The sequence below is a fragment of the Lissotriton helveticus genome, chromosome 7, assembly GCF_964261635.1.
Source record: "Lissotriton helveticus chromosome 7, aLisHel1.1, whole genome shotgun sequence".
Taxonomy (NCBI): domain Eukaryota; kingdom Metazoa; phylum Chordata; class Amphibia; order Caudata; family Salamandridae; genus Lissotriton; species Lissotriton helveticus.
This window is the reverse complement of record NC_136068.1, coordinates 1,954,173,667-1,954,200,449: the sequence shown is the minus strand read 5'-3', so window position 1 is coordinate 1,954,200,449 and position 26,783 is coordinate 1,954,173,667. Positions and strand designations below refer to the sequence as shown.

The window sequence follows — 26,783 nt, the reverse complement described above, 5'->3', positions numbered from 1 at the left end:
TGACGAGGTCAGCAGGGCTCAGAGGTTCTAGTTTCGTTCTTATGAGGAAGAGCCGCGACAGCGTCAGCAGGGTCCGAAGAGTTCGAAGGTTCAGTTTTCCCCAAGGGTTAGCCGCGATCAGATCAGCAGGGCTTTCTTGTCCAGGATACAACTGCCCGCTAGTTCTCGGGCGGGCCTGGATATAGTCCAGTGGCCCTTTGATGTCCGGACCCTCGCAGGCGGAGGTCTCATGCCTTGGGGGATGGTCGTTGGGGAGGTCCGTCGGTTGGCCCTTTGATCCTTTTGAAGATGCGTCCGGGAATTCCCAGACGCTCAGCAGGGTCTGAAGCCAGCACTCGGGGAGGTCAGAAGTGCGATCGAAACCGGCCCACAGGGGAAGGCCAGAGGTGTGAGAGAAACCAGTCTCTCAGGGGAGGCCGGAGGTGCCATCGAACCTCCCCGTCTAATCTCACTCAGGGAGCCCTTTACCCCCCCAGTAGGGACTGGCGCGTCTGGAGCCTAGGATTCGCTGGGGCCGGGGTGATGCAAGGCCCAGGGAGTCCGGGACCTCGGGAAGGGAAAATGGCTGCCGTGGCCCTGTGGGGTGATGCAGGTGTTGGGCGCTCGGAGCCGGGAAGGAGGACGGGGATGCGGGGCTGGTAGTCGGTCGTGCAGGGGGTTTTGGCGCACAGGAACAGGACGACCAGGGGATTCTGGGTGCAGGGCTAGGCTAACGGGGTGCTGAGGAACAGGGGGGAACCACGCCACGAGTCCAGGTCCAACACATTAATACATTTTCCCAACCATTCATACACATTCGGGGGAGTGGAATCCAGCAAAACAGTGGCAATTGATAATCGCAGAGTGGCCATGGCTATAAAAAAAATAGTTTCTGCTCAGGTATAGTCATGTTTTGATCCAAAACACCCAGAATTATAGTCTGCAGAGTCAGTGATATCCTACGCTCCAAAATTTGCTCCAGATATTTCTCAATCTTATTTAGCAAAGGAATAAGACAAGGACAAGATGCAAACAAATGAACACTGTCGGCCGCGTATTCTCCATACCGGGGAAAGTCAACTCCCACCGTACCCCCCCCCATTGTTGTATACGATGTGGAGTGATATACAAGTTAAACCATGTCTTGAAACACTGCACTTGGAGGTTTGCTGAGATGGTAGCAGTTTGACTATAGTCTAAAGATTCCTCACAAACCTCCTGCCCCGCGTCTAATCCTATCTGCCACCTGCTAAAGTGTTTACATAGATCGTCACTTCGGCTCTCATTTAGTAATTTATAAATCCTGGAGATCGTTGATTGTCCCCCCTTAATAGCATCGATAAACGGTATTTGATGCCAACTGGCCGTTATTCTGGAAAAAAAATCTCGGATCTGTAGGAATTTAAAAAAGTGTCTATTACTAACTCCAAACTTCTCTTTGATTACTTCAAAGGTCAGTAGCCCGGATTCACACACTATATCCCCGATTACAGTGACTCCTTGTACTGACCAATCTCTAAAATGTCCATCGTGAAAAATTCCAGGTAGTAGGGGATTCCCTACAATAGGGGAGTATATGTGAAGCCGACGGATATTACACAACTTCCGGGCCATAGACCACACTTTGAAAGCTCCCCATAGCACCTTAAACTTCACCCGTTTAATGTAAGCAAAATCAATGTGTCTGAGTAGAAGCCCTCGTACTTTTTCTCCAAAAATTAAACAATAAATTGAGATGTCCGAGCATTCTAAGTCCACGACATCTAAGAGTTCAGCTATATGCCTAACCGTTATTGCCCAATAGTATATCTGAAGATTGGGTACGGACCATCCCCCTCTCTCCCTGGGCAGTGTCATATTACATAGCCTGCCTCTGCCGTTTCCCTGCCCATAGAAACCAGGAAATGATCCGATCAAATTTTTTACACCAGGTTTGCTCAAAAAATAAAAGGGATAGCTCTTAAATGATACAATATTTTTGGAAGAAATATAATTTTGACGACATTACATCTACCCATTAAGGTTAATTGCAGATTATTCATCTGACGGGCATCAATATCCATTTTTTCCATCAAGGGAGTTGCATTTATCGGTATGATCTCATCTGGATTCGGGCATATCTCTATCCCCAGATATTGTGCATGATTCTGCACCCGGGGATCTACAAGGGAAATGTTATCATTTTGTATAATCGGAGTTTTGGCCTCATTTAAATGGTACCCTGAGATCCGGCCGAACTGTGACGTAAGAATCTGGATTTTTTTGTAGGGCCACCTGTGGAGAGTCTGTTAAAATGGCCAGGTCATCCGGATAGCCTAAAACTTTAGTGCCCCCCCCCCCCCCCTTTGATAGTATTGGAATCAGTTGGTATCAAATTATTGAAAAAATGTTTTTTAATTAAGGGATGGATGTAGATTGCAAATAATAAAGGGGAGCAGGGACAACCCTGCCTTGTGCCTCTAGAGATGTTAATTTCGGCTGTCTGAATTCCCATAACAGAAATTAGGGCTATAGGTTGTATGTACATACTCTTAATTGCAGAGATAAAGCTCCCCCAAACCCATAATGTTTCAAAGTTGCCCATAAAAAAGGCCAGGAGACCCTATCAAAAGCTTTCTCTGCATCCAGCAGAATCAAGGCCATAGGGTCTCCTGAAACCTTGGTAAAATCAAACCGCGCAATTGTACGGCGTATATGGTCTATTGTTTCCCGTCCGGGAACAAACCCATGTTGTTGGGGGGAAACAAGCTTTTTTTTAATCACCCCCGAGAGCCGATTCGCCAGTATCTTAGCATAGATCTTTATATCACTATTGATAAGCGTAATCGGCCGATAGGACACTGTATCAGAAGGTTCCTTACCCTTCTTCAAAAAAGACACAATACGGGCTCTTTTCCAAGATTCTGGAGGCATATCCCCATTCTGGATCTTGCGAAACATTTCAGTCATAATCGGTAGAAGCTGTAGTCGAAAACATTTATAAAATTCCCCCGGTAAAAGATCAGGACCAACAACTTTACCAGAGGGGAGGGAATCTATAGCTAACCCAATCTCATCCATTCTTATATCAGTGTCTAACAGATCTCTCTCCTCAGAGGATAGTATATCAACCTCTATTTCATTAAGATAATCTTGGATTAGACGTTTTCCATAATATCCTCTGTGTAAAGTTTTTGATAACATTTTTGAAAGGTTGAAGGAATAGCTCCTTCATCAGAAACCAAACCCACATCTGGATCAAGAATATTTTTGATGTGATTTTCTGACTCTCTCTCTCTAGTTCTGGAAGCTAGTAGACGTCCGGCTTTTTCACTGTTTTCAAACATCCTAGACCTCCATGCGACAAATTTACTTGCTGCTTTATTTTGTGATATTTCTGTTATAGTTGATTTATCTAAAATAATCTGTGTTTGAATTGAGTCACTGTCCAGATCCTGAATAAAAGCCCGGGCTAGATTTACCTCCGCTTTCTCCAGATCTGCATATAGCATCAGTAATTTAGTTTTTCCTTTTTTCTGGCTTTCCCATCCAAAACGAGTGGTCTCCCCCCTTATCCCCACCTTCAGTGTATCCCATACATTTTGTATCCCAGTACTACCTAGATTTTCTTCAAAGAATCTTGTAATCCAGACAGCCATTGTCTCAATATATACCCCATCTCTAAGCAAACCACGATTAAATGTCCATAGATCTGGTTTATTCCCGCTGAGCTGCACATTGACCTCCAATAAAAGCGGATTATGGTCCGACATAACTCTAGGATACTTCGTAATATTAGATTTTGCAGCCAGCACTGAAGAACTGAAAAAAATTAGTCTAATCTAGAACATACTTTATGAGGGGCTGAAAAATAGGTAAATCCGGGTCAATCGGTTTATAAAATGCCCAAACATCGATCAGGCCATGCAGATCCATCATATGCCGTATGGCCCTGTAGACCTTTGGTTTTCGTCCCCCTTAAACAGCCCCCGGTTGATTCATCAAGTCACAATCAATATTAATATTAATATTATGGTCCCCACAAATTATCAACGGGACAGGCCATCCTATCAGTTCCAAATTCAGCCATTTAAATATTTCGGGATCATCGAGTACTGGCCCATATATTGAGCATAAAGTCAACTCTTTATTCAGAAATTTACCTTGCACAATGACCCAACGTCCATAGAGATCTACTGTAGATCGAACAATATTAACCTGGCCCGTCTTGCCAGAATGGCCACTCCTTTAGTTTTAGCTTCTAATTTAGTCCAGGATACTAACTGGAACCCCTCAAACTCCATACATTTATACCGACTGGCCTCAATATGCGTTTCTTGAAGGCAGATGATATCTGCCCGCAGAGATCATCTCTAATACGACGCCGTTTGTTTGGGTCGTTTAGCCCACAGATATTTATTGATGCTATTCAAATATTAGCCATACCACTAAGAGACTATTTCCCAAATTAAACCTGCCACAATTTTGATTCAAATTAAACATACCTCCCTTCTCCAAAACCAGTCTCCCCTCCCCCAGTAACCCCCCTTCCTTCCCACCCTCTCCTGCCCCCGCTTCGACCCCCTCACCCCCCTCCCCCCCCACAAAACAGGCAAAAAGAGTCCTCGGACCCGTGTGATGCCTCCCGATTCCCAAATGCCCCGTGGTCACTCCCTGTCCGGGCCAAATCAGACCGTAAGAGTAAAGAATAATGCAACAAATATAAGCTCAAGAATCTGAGGGAAAAAAAAAAGAGAAAGTGTAGGGGAGTAGTGTCTGCTTTCCTATGGTCACCCCAATTTTTGCTTCACTGGTTTTCGTCTTAATGTGGCTGAGGGCCTGCTAATCAGACCCACAGCCTGCTGTTCTCTCTCTAAATTCACAGACATGTACTTTAGGTACATAACCAAATTGGTACCGGACTCCTTGTCAGCCCCTTTACAGTGCACTATAGGTGCCCAGGGCATCAAAGGCCTAACAGGGGCTGAAGCATAGCTTTTGCCACCCCTGGCTGGTTCTTAAATTGACACAACTGGCTGATCACTCAGCTGGGGCAAGGTGGTGTAATCACCCCTTGCTTAGGTATAGTATACCTATGCCTAAACCTATATCTGGACACATATATACTTATCAGCCACTCCTATGGCAGGCCTTAACAATCCTGGAGGCAGTATGCTTGGTTTTATGTGAGATGGTGCTCTAGCATGAGCTGAGCCTGTCTGCAGCATTCGGGACCATTTCCCTATAGCTGTTCCAGTGATACTGCCATACCATATACTCTTAAGTGCATTATACTTACAGTTATTGCAACTCCGGTTTGACTTTATCAAAACATGCCGTGTTTGGTGTCATACAACGTGGAATACTACCCCCTCGCCAGTTCTGACGACAGGGGCAGCATCCCACCCCTCTAGGAGGGGAAGACATGTTATTTACTGCAAATGCGGTTAATCCTAACCAGAGCCCCAGCCTCACAAAATGGATGCTGCTGCCACAGACACGAGTCTGGCCCCCTGCTGCTGACCGAAACTCGACAGAGGAGGCTTGATCAAAGGACCTCCTGTCACAGGGCGGTGTCACACCACCCCAGACAGGAGATAGTGGATTGTAGCAGGGAGGGTTGAAAGAAACTAGACACTGCCTGGGGCGCACAAGGTGTCCCCGGGCAAATGCCAGCCAAACCGGTTCTGGTTCTCTCCAGCCCCAGTCCTGGCGGGAAGCTGGACAAAGGAAAAGGGGTGTAACCACCCCCTTCCTAGGTCCCACCCATAGGAGGGACCTAGCAGGTAATCCAGCCACTTGATTTGGAATAAAGGTAGGAGCTGTGCAAATGCACATCAGATTATCCTGACTGAAACTTATGAAATGAAACTCTGGACCCTTCGACATCCCACTCGACGTGGAAGACTGAAGAATCTCCCTTGTGGTCAAGGAGCGACAACCCTGTGTAAACAGGCACCATCCAGCACCTCGACATTTGCTTTGTTGCAGTTCCCGCTGAACCTCGAGCGACAGAGATCGACAAGAGCCAGCGATCCTGACTTCTAACAGCCCGATCCACAATCTATGCAGAGCGGGGACCCGTGGAGGCGACCTGAAGCGTGGGAGCGGCCATCTTGGAAAAACCACGAAGCGCTGACCGCGCAGCACCCGAGGCTCCCTCGAAGCAGTGCATTGGAGTTTGAGAAGCTCCAGCCCCGAGCAGCTTTTGCACCGAAACTCACCCCTCCACAATCGACGAGTGCTGCGTGTGGCCCTTTTGCATTTTTCTGCTCGATGCGTTGGTCCAGTCGCTTGCCCGTTGGCTAGTGGCCTCTGAAACGACGAACCTTTGAATTTACACAGCTGGTCTGGATGCTCCAGACTGGCACTCGCTCCCCTGAAAAGGAGCACCCGCTCGGACCTTGCTGGTCCGAGTATGAAGCTTTCTTCGAATCCTGCGTGGGTTGCCTTTGCCAAGGTTTGTTGACTCAGATCCGGAAGCAGACACCGCCGACAGCGAGAGCCTTCGTGGGACAGCTCTTGATCCACTCCTGGACATCTTCGGTGCCCCAGAGTCCACGTGGCAGCGGAGACAAGCTTCACGACATCGACCTGATTGCGCCTGACATTGCCTGGTTCCTTCCTGGTCACTGGATAGTGATCCAGACTCTGTCCCCTCTGCTTTCAGGTACTCTTCAACTTCGATCCACCCTTGGATCGCACCGGACACTTCTCTTCTGGACGCCTGCAGCATCTTCATCTCCAGGCACCATAGAACTGCGTGACGAAACCAGACACATCTTTGCACCTGTGCACCCGCTTCCTGTGGGTGAGGTAACTCTTGAACGCCGATGCTCCTGTAGTGGTTTACACCTCAGTGTCGAAGTCTAAAGTTTTGTCCTTCTAGTCCAGTCGGAAGACTCCTAAATCTGTAACACGATAACTTTTACGCACCATTGACATTGCATTGGTGCATGCTTGTGCTTTAGGCACTGCACCCGAATCCCGCCGGCTACTCCCGTCCTAACTATCGTTAGTCCACTGTAGACCAAGCGATTCCCAAGGCCCTAGGCCTTACCACTGATCGATTAGTGATGGTTACACCACTTTTTTGATATGTGGTTTGAGTGGCCACCGGCCTCATCCAAAAACGTGCAACTTGTATATGTTATATTGTGCTTTTGTTTAACGCTTGTGCTTCATTGCTCAAAGAGTAGTGGGGATTATTCTGAGAATAAATACATATATTTTTATAATATATAACTTGTGTGGTGTCCTTTCATTTGATATTACAGGATTGCATATGGTAAAACAGCTGGCTTCACATGCCCTCTTGAGTTAAGCCTTTAAGGCTGCTTAGTCCATGCTACCTCTAGGATAGCTTGTCTATAAGGTTGACTTACAACCATCACCATAAGGGATTGTTTGGACTGATACAAGGTGCCCACAGAACTGTGGACATCATATACCAGGCCAACTTCTCACAAAAAGAAAGGGACAGATGTATACACAGAGCATATAAGATTCAGATAAATACACATAGGGAATGCCCAGGGATGTGGAATTCCTATAGCCCGACGCCCAGGACATATTGTTTGGGGTGAAGGGCAACACATTTTAATGTGTATTTTGTCCTTGGGACAAGTAGGCCCAACCCCCTGCAGCACAAACCATTTGGCTGCCAGTTTGCAGTAGCACATTAAGGGCCAGGGAAGGGCAATGCCTGAAGTTAAGTTATTATTTGTGTGCCTATGTTAATGCTGTTCAAACTTGTATTTATGGTTCATTATTTGAAAGCCTTTATTATTAGGGTGAGCGCTCTAGGTAAATGTAGGTTCTGATTGCACTACTGATAGAGGTTACAGTATAAAAATGTGTACTCGCGGTTTCAAAGTTTAGCATTATGAGGCTATGCATAATGCTCCCAGAATGCTCTCTGATTAGATGCAAATATTTGCTGAAGCTTGAGAACAAGATTAAGGACTCTGCTTTCAATACAAAATGTTCCTGGTATATGTCCTTGCATTAAGTGTAGCTGTATGGCTTTCGTGAATGTACAAGAATTTATAGAAGTAGGGCAAGAAATGTACTCCTGGAAAATATTTGAAAACTGTAGTTTATCATGAGCAAATATGCATGTGAAGATTTGCTCATACGAAAACCCGAGTGTTTGCAAGGTCATTTTCCCATCAACCACTTTTTTCCCAACTCTGGAAGAAGGTTTACGTCTGCCATTGTCGGGAGTAAATTTCCAACATTTCTCAGTATGGGAAAAGATTAGAGAAGAGTTGTTGAAAATCCTTAAAACATGCAAGTTAGTAGATTTGCGCAGACTTAAATGGGCAGTCTAACCCTGGAACTATTGCTTACCACTACCTTCAGTCCCAGTATGTAGATCTGCAGAAACGTGGTAACATAAAGGGATTGCTAGTATTCAAAAACTACTTTGGTATGAGCCCTGGCATAATCAGAGAGGCTACATAAGAGCTCTAATACAATGATATTGCTGCCATAATTTGCCGACGAACCACATGGCACCAAAGGGACATGTGGATTTTGTTACAGGACAAGTAGATTTATGAAGCAACGTGCCCCATGGGCAAGTAGATATTTTAATAAATTCCACACCCCTGATAATGCCATATAAAGGACAGAGTCAATGTCGCTTACACTTGAGTCAAATTTAGCCATCAGAAAGTTTGTTCAAAAACAGCTCAGCTTGTATTTCAGAAGAAAATACCTGTGTCTTGCCATGGATGATGACCTATAACCGTGCGGGGTTCATTAAATAAACCTCACATCCCTTCTTTTGGAAAGGAGTAATCAGCGAACGGAGACGCCACCTCCGTTCCACGGTTACATGGCAAAAATCGGGCCGAACAAAGAAAGAATGCCCGTCTGCAGATCTTTTAGCGTCTGGACGCGCCTTTTCGAAAATGGCTTGCCTCAGCAAAAAATTAGTATAGCCCGAGGTTTTGTTTCAGGACCAGAGTTCTTTTTTATAGAGAACAGAAACCTATGGACTCTTTGGATTCTGACTCCCAACACCAATGAGAAAGTTACGGAAATGCAGCTTTGAACAATTTCACAACAAATCCTCTTATGTCTTGCCCCTCGGCCTTCTCTTCAATTTCAAGCAGTCTTAAATTATTCCTACGTAGCCGATTCTCGGAGTCTTCAAGCTTCCACATGATATCTATTAGCTTTTGATCATTGGCGGTGGTTTTCTCTTCTGCGCCCTGTAATCCAGCCTCGAGCCCCACGTTCTTCAAGAGCCGTGGTCTTAGCAATTACCTCTGAGCAAGCCTTCATGTTCTTACGGATGGCCCCTTGTATCTTCATAGTGGCCAGCTGAGCCCTCTTATGCTCCTGCCTTGCCTTACTTTGAATGGATTTTAACATAGCATAAATCTGAAAGTTAGAAGGAGATGAATCCGTTTCTCCTCTGGGGCCCCCTACTTGTTCTTCATGTGTACTTGGCCCTTCAGCTTCTGCGAGGCTAGTAGTGGCATGTAGGTAGTCCCATTGCAGGTTGTTGCCTGCCTAAGAACCATCACTGTCACCTGCCTTAAATCCCTGTTTAGACAGCTTCCTTCCTTTAGCATGGAACATAGTCACCTTCCTTAAGGTATCCCCAGTTTTAGGAGGGCTCCCGCTCTCTTTGCCCGACATTAAATCTTCCTCCGCAGAGTCTACAGTTGACTCAGAGTCCTCTGCTAATGAAAAAAAACTGTTGCCATCCTGGGCATCCTGGTAACTACCCCCAGCTGAGCCCGAATATGCCCTTTCCCCGAAGGGAGTGAGGAATATAATTTCCTGATCCGCAATTTGCAAAGGGCTCTTCATAATGTTTTCACTCCCTCCAGACTCGACAACAGTAGGCACTAATGAGGGATTAGGAACACTCCCCCTCTCTACCTCGCCTTCTACTCCGGGAATTACAGAGTCCTCAGTATCCTGCAATATTTCTCTAGACTATTCTATACCTGGCACAGGCACTATCACTATAACTTTTAAACCTTTAGTACTTTCCTCGGACATCTCGGTATTTTTATCAATCTCAGCACCCCCTGCAGTCTCGGGCGGCGCTTTTGCACTGTGTGCCGGAATTTAAATCTCCGTCCCTTTCCCTGAAAACATCCCAGGGACTGTTACTAATCTCTCCTTTCCAGTGCAGACTACACCTGGAGTCAAAGTCCCGATCTCCCGGTTCCTGCCTTTCTCATTCGAATTGGCATGGGGCTGAGTCTTATCCAGAGGCTTCCCTTTCACTGAGCCCTTAAGACTCACCGCCAATGTCTTTAATGCTGCTTTCTCCGTCTTTTGAGATTTGCCGGCTTTCTCTTTCTCAAGCGCTGGTACCGGCGTTCCCTTCATTGATGCCGAGGAATACTCCGTAGTTCTAGCTGAAGCTTTCTCATTCTTGCGAGGCGGCATTCGAGCTCTCCGAACGCCGCTTCCGGCACTTGGCTCTCCGCAGACCACACCTTCCAGACCCACAGGTGTGCTGGGCTCCGGAGGGTGGTTACAGAGAGCCGTGCTGCCCATAACCAAGGGTTCCAGTCATGCCGCGCCGTAAACATGAGATTTCGCCTCATTACCTGCCGCCAAATCGTGCCAAGATATTCTCCTGAATGTCTCCGACCCTTAAATGTCTTTTAATTCAATAAGAGCCTCTCCACTCTCGAGCAGTAATCCATTCTACAAACGCCGGACAGGGAGGTAACACTCACTCGGGTCAAGCGGCCGCCATCTTGCCTCACCCACGCTCCTTCCCTTCACACTTCTGCTCAGGCCCATAGCTTCAGCCCACCCTCCTCCTCCCCGGTCGTGTGTCTCAGCCAGGGCTGCTGGAGTGCAGCTGGAGCTGCTGGGGGCTCGGCAGGGCAGTGTCTGGAGTCTTATCTCCGGCACAGCCTGAGTTTTTCACAGGTCATTAAAGACCAAAGACCATTAGCATATTTACATACCTTTAGTAAACTGGTTACAGAGGCAGGCTTCGGGTTTTTTCTAGTTCCAGTAGCCCTGGGCCCCCACTCTGCCTATTCTATACATTTGCATTTTACATTTACTGGGGTAGTGTGAGAATGCATTTCATGGAAAGTTGAGCTATTGGTATTGTAACTGACACATTTTTTAATTGTGTTTTTGAAAATAGCGAAATTAATAGCTTTGTCATTTACAATGCCAATAGTTATACCTTTCGCAAATGTGACACTTATAGCATTTGTAATGCAATATGTGTTGTATTTACGTGAGTTACATATATTGATATTACAAATAACAATGGTTTTTATTTTTTTAAACAATTAATACTTAAATTAAATTAAAGTTATTGTAATTTATAATGGCAATAGCTTAAACTTTTGGAAATAACTTTTGTGAAGATTATGTTCAGTGTATTTTATTGTGACGAAAATCTAAGAACAGAAGTGAAATATTAACATTTTTTGGTGACATTTGTAATAAAGTTTGAAACATTGAGAGAACATATTTGAACCAGTTGTTGTTGAATGGTTGCACAGATTGATGCTGTGGTGGCGCTGAGTGATGTTGTGGTGACGAGTGGGGGCTAATGTGTGAGGGGGGCAGTGTGTGAGAGGGCCGTGTGTGAGGGTGCAGTGTGTGAGGGTGCAGTGTGTGAAGGTGTGGGTGTGATTGTGCTGTGTGTGTGCCTTAAAGTAGTGTGAGTGAGCAATGTGTGAGGGGGCAGTGTGTGAGGGGTGTGATTGTGCAGTGTGTGTGCCATAAAGTAGTGTGAGTGAGTAATATGTGAAGGGTCAGTGTGTGAGGGGGCAGAGTGTGAGGGGGCAGAGTGTGAGGGGGCAGAGTGTGAGGGGGCAGAGTGTGAGGGGGCAGAGTGTGAGGGGGCAGAGTGTGAGGGGGCAGAGTGTGAGGGGGCAGAGTGTGAGGGGGCAGAGTGTGAGGGGGCAGAGTGTGAGGGGGCAGAGTGTGAGGGGGCAGAGTGTGAGGGGGCAGAGTGTGAGGGGGCAGAGTGTGAGGGGGCAGAGTGTGAGGGGGCAGAGTGTGAGGGGGCAGAGTGTGAGGGGGCAGAGTGTGAGGGGGCAGAGTGTGAGGGGGCAGAGTGTGAGGGGGCAGAGTGTGAGGGGGCAGAGTGTGAGGGGGAAGAGTGTGAGGGGGAAGAGTGTGAGGGGGCAGTTTGGAGTGGGCAGTGTGTAAGGGGGCATGCCTATAATACTGAGGTCTAAAGTAACTATTGTTTAGATGTACTTCAGTTTATTTATAGTAGTAATTATTAGTTATTTATATTATCAAATACTTAACATTATGTTAGGACTGTCCAAACAATATTTCAGCCCAATACTTTTCTATTGCGAGTTTTATTGGAGCTTCTTTACAACGTTGGCACGTTTAGCTATCAACAGTGCCTGACCCCTTCTCTTGTGCAGTGATCTCACCAGCATGCCAATTATTGGAAAGGAAGCCTCGTCACCACCGCAAACATCAACAATTTCTATACCAACTACCATCCAAGAGACATGTGACGCATCACAGACTTGCAATACAGGCTAGCATTTAGCTACTCCAGAAGAGGGAACCCCTGTATCCGATTAACGTGACAGCAGGACCTCGGGACACTTAATGAAAGCTGTGGAATCTTACATCCGATTACAAAAGAGGAAGTAGTTGTCGAAGCTGACCACAATCAATGCTTCGCATTGAATGCAGGTCGTGCTTCGACCTAAAAATACAAGAGAATGCTTTTTTTTGTTTGAAAGTCAGACATGAGCATCCATTTTGATTTAAAGTCATCAATTTAAAAAGTAAATAGCTGCATAAAACGAATAGATGCCAGCACCTCTCTTTGACGTGGTTCAAACACCGACAGAGGTAAGAAAGGGAACTTATAGGTGGAATGCACCACGGGTATGTGTTTAGCTGTAATGTCCCTGTCATATCACAATAGAGTGTGACACTTTGCCCCATTTACCTCTGACCGGGAGAATGCATGGTGAGCCGAACACAGGTTCCTGCTTCCCTTAAGTCTTCAACAACCCGTTGCAGTGGCTTGTGGACCAAATATTATTTTGCTATGGGTGTGATCACTCATCCATACACCTGCTTCTTATACTGAAGCGTCCAAGTACTCACTCTTTTTTGCTTCACGTTCATTCATTGTTGCAGTGACAAAGTACTGCAACTGATTGTCGGACTCAGGTAAAGATAAATGCGAGCGACTGTTAGAGATGAGGGCAGTGAAGAGAGAGAATGGCAGAAGGTGGTTAAAGGTGAAGTGAGAGGTTGAATGGGAAGAATTCAGTGTTAGAATTGGGTGTCTCTGGTTGGCGCAGTGCAGCACTGGCGACAAGCAGGGACCCTCTCCTCTAACTCAGGGCAAAGGATTACTCACAGAAATAACCCCTGCTCACCCTCTAGGTAGTGTGGCGCAAGCAGTCTAGGCTAATCTCTGGAGCACATATGGTTAAACAATTGCAGTATCACACACAACAGCTACCAACCCACCACACAATGACACTAGACTGTAGGTGGTGTAAAAATATATCTCCTTTATGTATATTTCAAGCAGGCTTATAAATACAGTCTTATGACTTTGCAATCAGGGTTCCAGTTACTTGTTTAAATGTCCCAATACTTTCACCAGGGGTGCCACAGTTCTTTATAGCGATACTAGGGGGCCTTCTGCCCACTTCCTTGCAGGTTTGGTGCTCCTTAGTCCCTCTATGCGCTTCGTAGCGCTCTAGTACGCTTTGTGCTGCTTCGCGGTAGGAGCCCTGCGAAACCTCACGCTTCTCGCGTGCGGTGCGGTTGCTGGGAACGGCTGGTACAAGCCGTACAAGCAATCACACTGCCAGCGCACTGCTCTCAGCGCGCTCTATGCCTCTGGTGCGCCCAGCCTCAATGCTCACACGAAGTGGGCAGAGGCAGGAGAGGTGTATGCTGCACCCAAGGCGCTCGGGGGCCAATCACTCAGATAGAGGTTTAGAGCTGGCAGTGCGAAAATAAGCCAAACATGGACACCAATCAATGTATACACTTTACATAGGGAGAGCATAAGCACTTTAGCACTGGTCAGCAGTGGTAAAGTGCCCAGAGTCATTAAACCAACAAAAACAGGTCAGAGGAAATATAGGAGGAAAATGGCAAAAGGTTTAGGGATGACCCAGCAGGAAGGGCCAAGTCCAACATTCAGAAATTGTAAAAAAGGGGTGATAGAAGTGGACTGAAAATTGAGAGAGGGATCTGGGATTAGGAGAGCAGAGGGTGTGAGAGGAAAGCGGCATAGGTAAACTGCTTAACTCTGCACAAGACCGCCAGGGTTCTAAGGGAGCCCTGCTGATCCCGGCCAGGGCCAGGTGAGCTTCTAATGTGGCAGCACGTAGTCCCGTGGAGTGGAAGGCCCATCACAAGGGTTAAATAGACATCTTTCTGACGTTAATTGCTGAATTTTGGTTATAAACTGGCACTGATAGGGTGAAATCGTTTCTCAGTGTTACTGTGTGTAAAAATAATGTAGCAATGCTAACCCAAAATACGCGGCATCACATAACATTATTTACATTTTCACACAACACAATTTGGTCAAGCCGGTCGTGTAATTTAGTCCTCACCTGCCTCATATTTTCAGTAGCCCTGCCTACAGGTTTAGAAATTTTTGTCCGGAGGGGATCCTTATACCTGAAAATGTTGAATTGGTATGTCTCGGCATCCTAAAGTTTGAAAACCTCTGCCCTAGGGCCTCTCTCACAGACCCTGGGGCCCCTCTCTCTCACAGACCCCAGGGGTCCCTCTCTCTCTCACAGACCCCTGGGGGCCCCACACACAGACCCCCGGGGGGCCCCACACACAGACCCCCGGGGGGCCCCTACACACAGACCATGGGGCCCTCACACAGACCATGGGCCAGGGGTATTCAAACTGTGGGGCCGTGGAGTGATAGGAAGGGGGTCGCGCATTCCCTTCACACTTCTACCCAGGCCCATAGCTCCAGCCCACCTCCTCCCCCGTTGTGTGTCTCAGCCAGGGCTGCTGGAGTGCAGCTGGAGCTGCTGGGGGCTCGGCAGGGCAGTGTCTGCTGTCTTATCTCCGGCACACCCCGAGTTTCACGGGTCATTAAAGACCATTAGCATATTTACATACCTTTAGTAAACTGGTTACAGAGGCAGGCTTGAGGTTTTTTCTAGTTCCAGTACCCCCTGGGCCCCCACTCTGCCTATTCCATACATTTGCGTTTTACATTTACTGGGGTAGTGTGAGAATGCATTTCATGGAAAGTAATATAAAGTAGGTTTGCCAAAAGAAAATGCCAGCCCTGTGTTGTTTAAAGAGCCTGATAAAACATCCGACACTAAATAGACTTCTAAATAAAAAAATATGTATCCATTTGTTATGTGACTTTTCTGTCTTTTTTTCCCTTTATCGATCATTGAGGCAGCCCTAGAACACAATTAAAAGTGCTTTCTATTTATATTTCTAAGTATGCACCGATAAGTGCTGAAAATACAGTTTTAGGTGACTGCTTATTTTTTAACCATCTGGAACATCAAAATAATGAGCTGGCAACCGTATTCATAGGACTGGGTGCGGGACAGCAGTGATAGGGGAAGAGGGGGAGTACTGGGGTGGGTGCTGAGCAGTGATTAATTTGTAATAAAACATGCGTCAGGGCTCTCACCAGTAGGCCACTGCAACTTTAACCACCCACTGATTGCCTTGTTTGCCCGGTAAATGTACGAACCATAACACTTGTACAAGTGACTATTCAGACTATTTCAAGCCTCCAAAGTTATAAGAATGGCATGGGTGTCCGGAGTTTATGTTTAATGTACATTGAATTAATAAGCAACTGTTCTGCTCATCTCTAAATTACACAGATTAGACAGAGCCACTGTGGCAGTCTCTCATAGTGCTAGTGTGCACAATTATGTGCCAGTGCCAAGCACTGGAAACCACTGCTCAAATTAGGCACTGGTGCGGAGGTAACAGGGGAGAGGGACGTTGGTTCAAGAAGGTGTGGAAGAACAAAGGTGTGGAAGGTGAACGGGGGGGACTGAACAGGTGCAAGATACTGATGGAGCGAGATTTAGAAATATATTTATTTCAACTCTCAAAGTTGAACTTCCATAATAAATAATAATATTAACATGTGTGAAGTGAAAATTATTAACCAACCTAGATTAAATTGCAGATCATTACACGTGAGAAACTAATATATGTGCTCATATATGTGCTTTATGTTGCAAATGCTTGTTTGTAAAAAAATAATGAACTAATCCTGTCTATTGTTTTGTCAGAAATAAATGCGGCTGTTTTATTAATGGTATGTGCTTATTTCTGTGTGCTCATGTTTTGTCTTTTCGTTTTTAATGTTGCACAATTCTGTTTGTTGCTTTATTTGCTTCTGCTAGGTAACATTTATTAATGGGTTAATAATTAGCAAAGGTGGGTGGGTGGGTAACAGAATGATTTCTAATTCATTCTGTTATTCTTTTGTATTTGTTTGAATACTAGTTACTGCGAAAAAGGCTTGAGGCCTAGTACGACTTTAATATTGAGTTGTCGAAGTCCTGTTCAGAAAAAGCAAGAGCCCAGCGTGGAAAGTTTTTGTCACGTTTAAAAAAATGCAAGTTCAATTGAACAATGAACTATTCGTGCTCTTGGTCGGACTAGCCAAGGTCGGAAACCGGCAGAGAGATTGTCAAGCTAAGGAAGTCACGGACTGACATTTACAAATGTTTCGTTTTGGAGGAAGCTGCGTGACTTGTGAATAAGAGACAATAGACTATAAGAGAGTCGGGCTTCGAAAAGATGATGACATTATGTGGTCTGACTGCAGGTACTCCCATCAGAAATTCAAAACTGATTAAAAGATTGATCGATGGCATTTAATTACCAGAAAAGATTGCTGTCGTGAAATGTGCGGCTCACAAAAAAGGTGAGGGCTTTATCACTAAAGGAAATGCCTATGCAGACGAGATTGCCTATTTCTGTGCGAAAAACAATTTTTCAATTAATCGGGAAAAGAATGATGAACATGTCTTGAGCTCAAATATGCTAACATCAGTAGTTGAAACATGGCAGGGAGTTAAAGATTTACAAGACGAAGCAAGTGATGAGGAGAAAAACACATGGTTGAAGGCAGAATGTAGACAGCGAGATGAGGATGGAATTTGGACTTATAAAGACGGCAGACCAGTTTTACAAAACAGCATGATTGCTGACATAGCTAGGATGTATCATGGTCAGGGACATATTGGAAGAGATTCCATGATTAGGCTTTTCAGACAGACTTGGTTCAATCCAGAGTTCAGAATTATTGCAGAATCTTTTTGCCAGAGGTGCTTGATTTGCCAACAAATGAACCCCAACAGAAAAACAGTTGTGAGCATGGGAACCATAGGACGGGAGGGTGGTCCTTTAACCAGGTTGCAAATGGATTTCATTGACATGCCACCACACAACAAATTGCGTTATGTCCTTGTAATAATCGGTCTGTTTTCAAGGTGGGCTGAAGCGTTTCCCACCCGTCACAATGATTCAATTACTGTGGCAAAATTACTTTTAAGGGAAATTATACCTAGGTACGGTTTTCCGGTGACTGTGGAAGACATTTTGAAAACAGATTGTTACAATTGGTTTGTGGAGCTTTAAACATAGAACAGAAACTGCATTGTGCTTACAGACCGGACGCATCAGGTGTTGTGGAGCAAGTGAACGGTACTATTAAAAATAGAATCGGAAAAATGTGTCTAGCTACAGGTATGAAGTGGACAGATGCACTTCCACTTGTTTTGATGTCTCTGAGAAGTACACCTGATAAAAAGACAGGTTTAAGCCCACATGACATTCTCATGGGCAGAGTTATGAGACAGGCATTTATACCGGTAAGAAAGTTGATGACTATTAATGATAGCGTCATTTTGGAGTACTGCAGGAACTTGTCAGACGTCGTAACTTCTGTGTTCAATCAGGTGGGACCTGAAGTGCAAACAAGAGAAAAAGAGCAAGCACATGATCTGTTACCAGGTGAGGACAAAATTTCATCGAAGAAGAAACTGTCTAGTACCTAGGTGGCAGAAACCAAGACAAGTCATTCTAGTCACAACAAATGCAGTGAAGTGCAAGGGTTTGAAGAGGTGGATCCACGCGATCCATACTATTCGTGTACCTAAACTTGAAAATTCTGACGAAGAAAGTAACACCACTGCTGATTCAGATTCTGAAGAAGAACCTGAGAAAAATTCAGATCCTGAAGATCGACAAGAAAGTCGACATCTGGAAAGTTTGAATGAAAATCAAGCATTGAAAGAAAAAGATTTGGAAATTGTGATACAAGACTCAGAAAATGATGAAGATCTGCTAGAAAAAGAAGTAGAGGAAGAGACTGATCAAGTTGTGATTCAAGACCAGGAGAGTATTGAAAAGCAGAAAAGAAGCTCTGAAAGCAGGAACAGGAAATCTGAAACTGGGAAGTTGAAGGTAATTGAAGAAGAAGAAGAAGACGACGACGACGAATTGCCAAGTACCAGCTATAAAGATGATGTTCCTAACGGAGTGAAGCTGCCGAGTAAAGAAGTACCCGAGTCCAGAATTCAAATTTCTGACAGTGAAACTGATGAGAGTGATGAAGATTCTCAAATAAGAAATTTCAGAAAAAGAGCTTGGAGAACAGAGTGTAATGTGACCGAGCCAAAAAAGAAATTACTGGGAAAAGGTGATAACTGGCAAAGAGAAAATGAAGGCCTGAAATTCAAAGTGGTACACAGATCAAATGAGCAAATTAACGAGATATCAAGTCAAAAAAGATCCTGAAAAGAAAAGTGAGGCAGGAAAGAAAATAGAAGTCATTAGTAGAAGGGCAAAAAGAGTTGTGAAACCGAACCAAAAATATAAGTCACCTGAATGGACTTACATAATTATTCCACCTGTAGTGGAGATCAACAGTAGCAGTCAGGAAGAGGTAGATGACAATAGTGACAACGATTGAAGTATTTTCTGTTAAAATTTAGGGTTTTCGTTTTTGGCATAAGGCTGAAGAAATTGTGTTAGGTGACACAAGGTCGAAGAAATTGTGTTAGTTGAAAAACAAATTGTGACGCAAGGTCGAAGAAAAACTGTTAGAAGGTGAGGGTTTAATTTAATAAAAAAAAAAAAAAAAAAAAAAAAAAAAAAAAAGGGGGCTGTTAGAATTTAGACATTTTAAATGTTTTATTTTCAAAACTTAGTGCAAATGCCATACGTTTTTGTAAATAACAGTTCAAGATGCTCAATCTTTAAGAGATGCTGTAAAATGTCTTTGATTTGTGTGGTCCTAATAATCCTGTTTTGGTTAGTTCTAGCCGTCATTTTCCCTTTTGGAATTGACAAGGAAACGTATAAGGCCAATATGACGAGCAAAGCTTCAGTTAAACAAGATAAACATAGTGCAACAGGCAAAACTAGCAGAGTTATTGATCATAGAGCAGAGATTCATCAAGATAGATCTGTTGGTGATTTTTGTAGTAATACTTTTTCAAGACTTCTGGCTGAACATGTAAAAGTCATGGAAGTCAATGATTGCTATATTTGTGTGAAACTGCCTGCTTCTGTTCCGGCGGGAGTTACCTATAATATGCTTCCTCTTACTTATGGCATAACCTGCAGTGTGATAGCTAGCTTATTTGATCAGACTGGTCGTTTGGAGTATTACTATTCCAACCATGATGAGATCTTTGCAAACCTGAAAATTGAGAAAAGCTTGAATAAGTACAAACAAGCCAAACAGATGAGGGAATTTTTCATAGTGACAAATGAACTCACCTATGAGTATACTTTTAGAAATAATTTAACATGTTAATTGAGAACTGAGGAAAAGTCTTTCCTGAATCTAGTTGAGGAAAGGAGAGCAATCTACAAAAGAAATGAGATGCTCAAGCAGACCAAATCTAAATTCTGGCAGTTAGAGGACGAAAAACGTAATGGTATATAATTTGAGAATGTTGCTATACACATAGACAAACCAATTAGTGGTAAATTTTGCATTAGGAGAGACAATACTTGGTTTGACAAATATGTTGTAGGTGCGAGTCATTGTGAGGACACTTATCAAATCATGGGGGGTTGGGGATTTAAAGGTGGCAAGGATCCAATTTATCCTGGGATTTATTTTGTATGTGGAGATAAAGCTTACTACAACCTCCCTGATCACTTGTATGGGACGTGTTTTGTAGGATTGGTTTTTCCGAAAATATTTCATGTTGACAGAAATGCAGAAGGTTCATTTGAAATCAGCAATCATTTGAACAGATACAAAAGAGAAAGTTTCTCAGAAATTTTGGGAGACATTTTTGAAGCAGTGATACCTTTAGTGGGTATAACCCTGAATGCAGGTAGAATCAGAAAATTGTCGACAGGTTGTCAACTGACACAGCTAGTGGTTTCCAATTAGTGGATACTGAGCTCATTGCTATTCGGTTCATGGTAATGCAGAATCGTCTTGCTTTAGACATTCTGTTAGCAAAAGAGGGAGGAGTCTGTGGCATTTTACATGTCCAACACTGCTGTACCTATATCCCAGATAAGAGTCAGGGTATTGAGATGTATATCAAAAATATCACTGAGTTGCAATCAGAAATTGTACCCTTAGAAGAGGATGATTTTTCAGAACGTTTATCCAAAAGATTTGCAGCAATCAAAACCTGGTTTCAAGAGATTGGTGGTTCAATTCTTGGCAAAATACTGACACCTTTATTAGTTATAGTCTTTGTGATACTGTTGTTGAAGATCAGTTGCATGTTACACAAGAGAAAGAAATACCGGAGGGAAAAGAAAAGAATATACAAGATCAGAAAGGAACAGGAGAGAGAAATAGAACTGGAAGAGTTTCGTAGAACTCAATATGAGAGTTGCAGACAAACAGCTGAGACAAGTCTTCAGAAATACTAACAGTGTAGATCAAAATATGTTCATCTTTGGGATAAAAATGTTGCTAAATTTTTGGGTGTGGTTTGGTGATTTTGAAATCACCAGATGAGGGAGTTGATGGAGCGAAATTTAGAAATATATTTATTTCAACTCGCAAAGTTGAACTTCCATAATAAATAATAATATTAACATGTGTGAAGTGAAAATTATTAACCAACCTAGATTAAATTGCAGATCATTACACGTGGGAAACTAATATATGTGCTTTATGTTGCAAATGCTTGTTTGTAAAAAAAATAATGAACTAATCCTGTCTATTGTTTTGTCAGAATTAAATGCGGCTGTTTTATTAATAGCATGTGCTTATTTCTGTGTGCTCATGTTTTGTCTTTTTGTTTTTAATGTTGCACAATTCTGTTTGTTGCTTCATTTGCTTCTGCTAGGTAACATTTAATAATGGGTTAATAATTAGCAAAGGTGGGTGGGTAACAGAATGATTTCTAATTCTTGCATTAATTATTCTTTTGTGTTTGTTTGAATACTAGTTACTGAGAAAAAGGCTTGAGGCCTAGTACGACTTTAATATGGAGTTGTCGAAGTCCTGTTCAGAAAAAGCAAGAGCCCAGCGTGGAAAGTTTTTGTCACGTTTGAAAAATGCAAGTTCAATTGAACAATTAACTATTCGTGCTCTTGGTCGGACTAGCCAAGGTCGGAAACCGGCAGAGAGATTGTCAAGCTAAGGAAGTCACAGACTGACATTTACAAATGTTTCATTTTAGAGGAAGCTGCGTGACTTGTGAATAAGAGACAATAGACTCTAAGAGAGTTGGAACTAGGTTTCGAAAAGATGACGACATTATGTGGTATGACGTTTGTCAGCCAATCAAAACTTTGGATGGCAGGGAAAAGTATTCATTTTAGTGAGATTAGTTAGGGAAAAAGGTATAAAAACTGACCCGTTTGGAGGGAGGGCGCTTCTCGCTTTCCGAATCCAGATGGGTGTGACGTGCTGACGGACTCTTTGGATCACGTAAGGATCAATAGGGTTAAATTACTTTTACTTTAAATTTCTTTAGGCAAAGTGAGTTTTAGACAGGGAAATAGGGCTTAGGTGATGGAAAACTGTTTAGTCTTCATTTCAATCATGCTAATTGATTTTGCTTGAAAACTGTTGTTTCAAATTGCTATTCTTCAAATAATGCTGCTTAAATAAAAAGATTCTAATAAAATGCACTTTCCTCGAATAAATAGTTAATAAATAAGATTTTTGAAAAACAAGCTGGCCTTGTTATTTCATGACTTTTAGTTACCATCAGCAGATCCATTTGCCTAAGTGGCTTAATTAAACAGAGCTTTATAAAAAACCATGGTGAAGTCATTTTACTACAGTTATATATAAATGTGTATATAATTTGTGAATAGGTTTATTAATTAGTTCACATGATTCAGTTGCTCAAAATATGTCACGTTAGTTTATGGGCCTTGTGAGTGTTTTATGATTAATGGTGAGAATTGTGGAGTTGGGTAGCGTTGCTATGACATATTTTCTATAGAGGCGCTGGATCAATACAAATAGACAAAAATTTGAATGGAGAGACTTGAGGTGAATGAGAAGTGCTGAGGGGCACAGGAGGTGACGGGGCCAGAGAGGCCATGCGATAAATGCGAGCGACTGTTGGAGATGAGGGCAGTGAAAAGACAGAATGTCAGAAGGTGGTTAAAGGTGAAGTGAGAGGTTGAATGGGAAGAGTTCAGAAATTGTAAAAAAAAGGGGTGATAGAAGTGGACTGAAAATTGAGAGGGATCTGGGATTAGGAGAGCAGAGGGTGTGAGAGGAAAGCGGCATAGGTAAGCTGCTTAACTCTGCACAAGATCGCCAGGGTTCTAAGGGAGCCTTGCTGATCCCGGCCAGGGCAAGGTGAGCTTCTAATGTGGCAGCACGTAGTCGAGTGGAAGGCCAGTCACAAGGGTTAAATAGACATCTTTCTGACGTTAATTGCTGAATTTTGGTTATAAACTGGTACTGATAGGGTGAAATCGTTTCTCCGTGTTACTGTGTGTAAAAATAATGCAGCAATGCTAACCCAAAATACGCGGCATCACATAACATTATTTACATTTTCATACAACACAATTTGTTCAAGCCTGTCGTGTAATTTGGTCCTCACCTGCCTCATAATTCCAGTAGCCCTGCCTGCAGGTTTAGAAATGTTTGCCCGGAGGGGATCCTTATACCCGAAAATGTTGAATGGGGGGGGGAGGGGGGGGGGGAGAAGGGGTCTCGGCATCCTAAAGTTTGAAGACCTCTGCCCTAGGCCCTCTCTCACAGACCCTTGGACCCCTCTCTCTCACAGACCCCAGGGGGCCCCTCTCTCTCTCACAGACCCTGGGGGGGGGGCCTCTCTCACAGACCAATTCTCTTCTTACTGGCCTCCCCAAATCTCACCTGTCCCCACTTAAGTCTGTCTTCCATTCAGCAGCTCGTTTCATTTATGGGGCCAAAAGAAGCGATCACATCACACCGATGTTATCTATCCTCCGCTGGCTTCCCTTCGAGGCTAGAGCTATCTACAAGACCGCTTGTATCACCCACAAAGCCTTGCACTCCTCCTCTCCCCGCTACCTGGCGAATAAACAAACTCTCTGGAGGCTCTAGACTTTCACGCAATGCAGAGAATCTACTGCTTGAACCTCCCACTTTCAAGAAGGAAAGAACAATGGCCCAATCCTTTTCAGGCAACGCAGTGAGTCTGGAACTCCTTTCCGCCTCAGCTCCGGACCACCGCCTCCTCCCAGGCCTTCAAAAGGGACCTCAAAGTTCTCCTCCTCCAGAGACATCTCCAAAAGTAATTCACGTCCTCTTGCTATTTGGAGGAAGACTCCCCACTACTGATAATTTCCACGACCATGGAAGTGCCTTCCCAGTGTATTCCTGTGGTTGGAGTGTCTGCCTTTTTGCAGTACTTTCCATGTACTTGTGTTCGGTGCCCTTTTGCAACATGCACACACCACTTTGCCCTTGTAACACACGGTTGCTACCTCTCACATGTCTTTACCTTTGATACTTGCACAAGTGCCACCTTGCCTACGTAACGCTTGTTCTTGTGCCTGAGTGTCTAGCACCTTTTGCAGTATTATACCTCAAATTATACTTTGTTCTCTCTTGTAACTGCACACTTGTCACTTTTCCTCTTGTGCACTTTTTACTACCTCATGTATTTTGTTTGCTGACAATTGTCACTATTACCTTTACTACCTCATGTATTTTGTTTGCTCACAATTGTCACTATTACCTTACGTAACGTAACGTTTGCTTTCGTAATCTGTTCTTTTGTAATGTTTCTTATTATGTTTCATTTCTGTTCCTTTTGTGAAGCGCCCTGACGCCTTCGGGTAAAGTCCGCGCTATATAAAAATGCATAAATACATAAATAAACCCGGGGGGGGGGGCTCTCTCTCACAGACCCTGGGGGGGGGCTCTCTCACAGACCCTGGGGACCCCCTCTGACCCTGGGGGGGGGGCTCTCTCACAGACCCTGGGGGGGGGGCTCTCTCACAGACCCTGGGGGGGGGGCTCTCTCACAGACCCTGGGTCCCCTCTCTCTCACAGACCCTGGGGGGGGGGGCTCTCTCACAGACCCTGGGGGGGGGGCTCTCTCACAGACCCTGGGTCCCCTCTCTCTCACAGACCCTGGGGGCCCCCTCAGACCCTGGGGGCCCCTCTCTCTCACAGACCCTGGGGGGGCCCTCCTGGCTCCTCACCTTGTACTCCTCGTAGGCCTCGGCCAGGACCACCACGTCGTGGGGCCTGTGGGCGGCGGAGATGGTGCAGAGCGGGCAGATGAGCTCCTCCTCCTCCCGGCAGAAGTGCCGCGCCCGCTCGTTGTGCTCCCCGCACAGGCCCCGCACCACCAGCGGCTGCCGGAGCAGGTCCTTCACCAGGGGCACGATGCTCTGCATGCGCCGGATGGGCCGCAGGCTGCCCTCGGTGAAGCTCCGCCTGCACTCGGGGCAGAGGAGCTGCGTCGCCCCCGGCTCAGGGCGGGGGGCCCGGGCAGCCTCCTTGTCGGGGCAGCAGGCGGCGGCGGCGTCCAGCCGCAGGGCCTCCATCTGGGCCTCCAGCTCGGCGGCCTCCCTCTCGCGGCGGGGGAGCCGCGCCGCCTCCAGCCGGAGGGCCTCCATGCGGGCCGCGGCCTCGGCGGGCTCCTTCTCGGGGCGCGGGAGCTCGGCCGCCCCGGCCCCCCCGGCGCCCTGCTCGCAGCGGCTGATGCATGCCCGGCAGAAGATGTGGCCGCACTCGGTGAACACCGGGTCCGCGAAGTACCCGAGGCACACCGAGCAGGTCAGCTCCTCCTGGAGGTTCCGCTCGGTGCCGCCCGCCGCCATGCACTGACGGAGGTCACTTCCGGGTTCGTGACCTTCACCCTCTTCAGCGCGCCCTCTCATTGGCCACACTGTCCCCACTTCCACGGACGAGCTTCAGTCAGGCGGCGTTCTCATTGGATACACATTCCGATTGGCTGCAGCACTCAGCAAGCTCTGATTGGTTATCAAGCGTGGGAGAAACAACAAGCGTTGAAAATGCAATAGGTCTCGCCTTTCATTAAGTTAAAGCCATTTGCTTTGTTGTACAATACCATTAGCAGAGCAAGTGGCTTTAACTTAATCAAAGGCGAGACCTATTACATTTTCAATGCTTGTTAATTAGATTCCTGGCGATGGCGGGAGGAAGCTTAATTAACGTTACTTTTTTTAATTAGGTGAACTTGGGTGCAGGGCTCACATTAAACGTCTGTTGACCCAGACCTGCCTTTTTGGGGCGTCATGGACTTAAGCCGCTAATGCAGTCCAGCCAAGTATCACGCATGCGGTGTGACACTAACGCATTTCAGTGTGGTATTCCGCATTACCGCACTGAAATGCATCGTCACGCATATGCTGTGTAGTGGCTGTCATCAAAAGCATGGTATAAAACAGACTTAATAAAACAGTGTCTTGCCCGTGACTTTCGCGCACTGCTAGAGCAGGCTTGAGGTTCCGAGCTGAGCTAACGCTGCTGGCAGCCTCACTCAACTGTTACAATGTAATGTATCATGGTGCTTCCAATCCCGCGACGCGGCTCTCACTATCTGTCAGCGCCTGACGTCATCGCGTGGGATGTCACTTCCTGGAGCGCGGGGAGTTTAGGGAGCTTAACTAAAAAAGGCGGCCGGGCTGGCTAGTAAGTTTATGGCCGGAGGGTGGGCTGCCTATAATCATGGCCGGAGGAGCGCAGGATAATTCGGACCATTTAGCCGCTAGCAATTTCAGCCCTCGCAGACCTCCTTACGGCACCCTGGCAGCTTGGCCAGTGTACACCATGCACTCACCTCACTGTTTTCCCGAAAGTTCCCCGACCCCCGGTGAAACTTTTTTTCCGCTCGATTGCCACCTCAGGAGTATTACCAGGCTTGCTTCATCCTAACATCCACTAATAACGTGGGCGTAGCGCTACAAATAACCGTGGCCTGAGCGCTACAAATCACGGCCGGAGCGAAGTACAGTAATGATGGCACCCGGCTGTGACCCTCGCAGCGCTTCCTGTAGCAGCTCGCACAGGCCTGGGTCTGTGCTATCAGCTGCTGCTATTTTACTTCCACCAATCTGCTGCGTGTCCAGGGGACTCTTGAGGAGGCATTTGACATGCATACCTGGAGGATGGTAAGATTATTTTGTTCATGATACGTGGATAGTGAGATATGCTAACCTCGAGCTTTACGAGGGAAAGGTTGGTGTTTTCCCTGGATAGAAGTCCCAAGTACAGGGACTGTTTCTTAAATTCGTTAAAATCAAGGTCTGTGTTATATTTTATTAGCTCTTCTGCTTTTGCATTTACAATCATGTAGCACTGGAAATCGTACCTGCATTAGAATCGTTTAGCAGTATAATTTGAAAGGTAATTCTTGGTAAATACATGCACA

At 45.3% G+C, this 26,783-nt stretch overlaps 1 protein-coding gene across 1 annotated transcript in view; it reads right to left on the bottom strand.

The window, feature by feature from the left end:
* LOC144770014 (E3 ubiquitin-protein ligase TRIM39-like) overlaps window positions 1-25,209 on the bottom strand; it is a 278,653-nt gene extending 253,444 nt beyond the window's left edge. Inside the window, exon 1 of the mRNA XM_078654207.1 lies at window positions 24,586-25,209. Coding sequence (XP_078510333.1) covers window positions 24,586-25,209 — 624 coding nt within the window. The remainder of the gene's footprint in view (window positions 1-24,585) is intronic.
* Window positions 25,210-26,783: the final 1,574 nt, after the last annotated feature.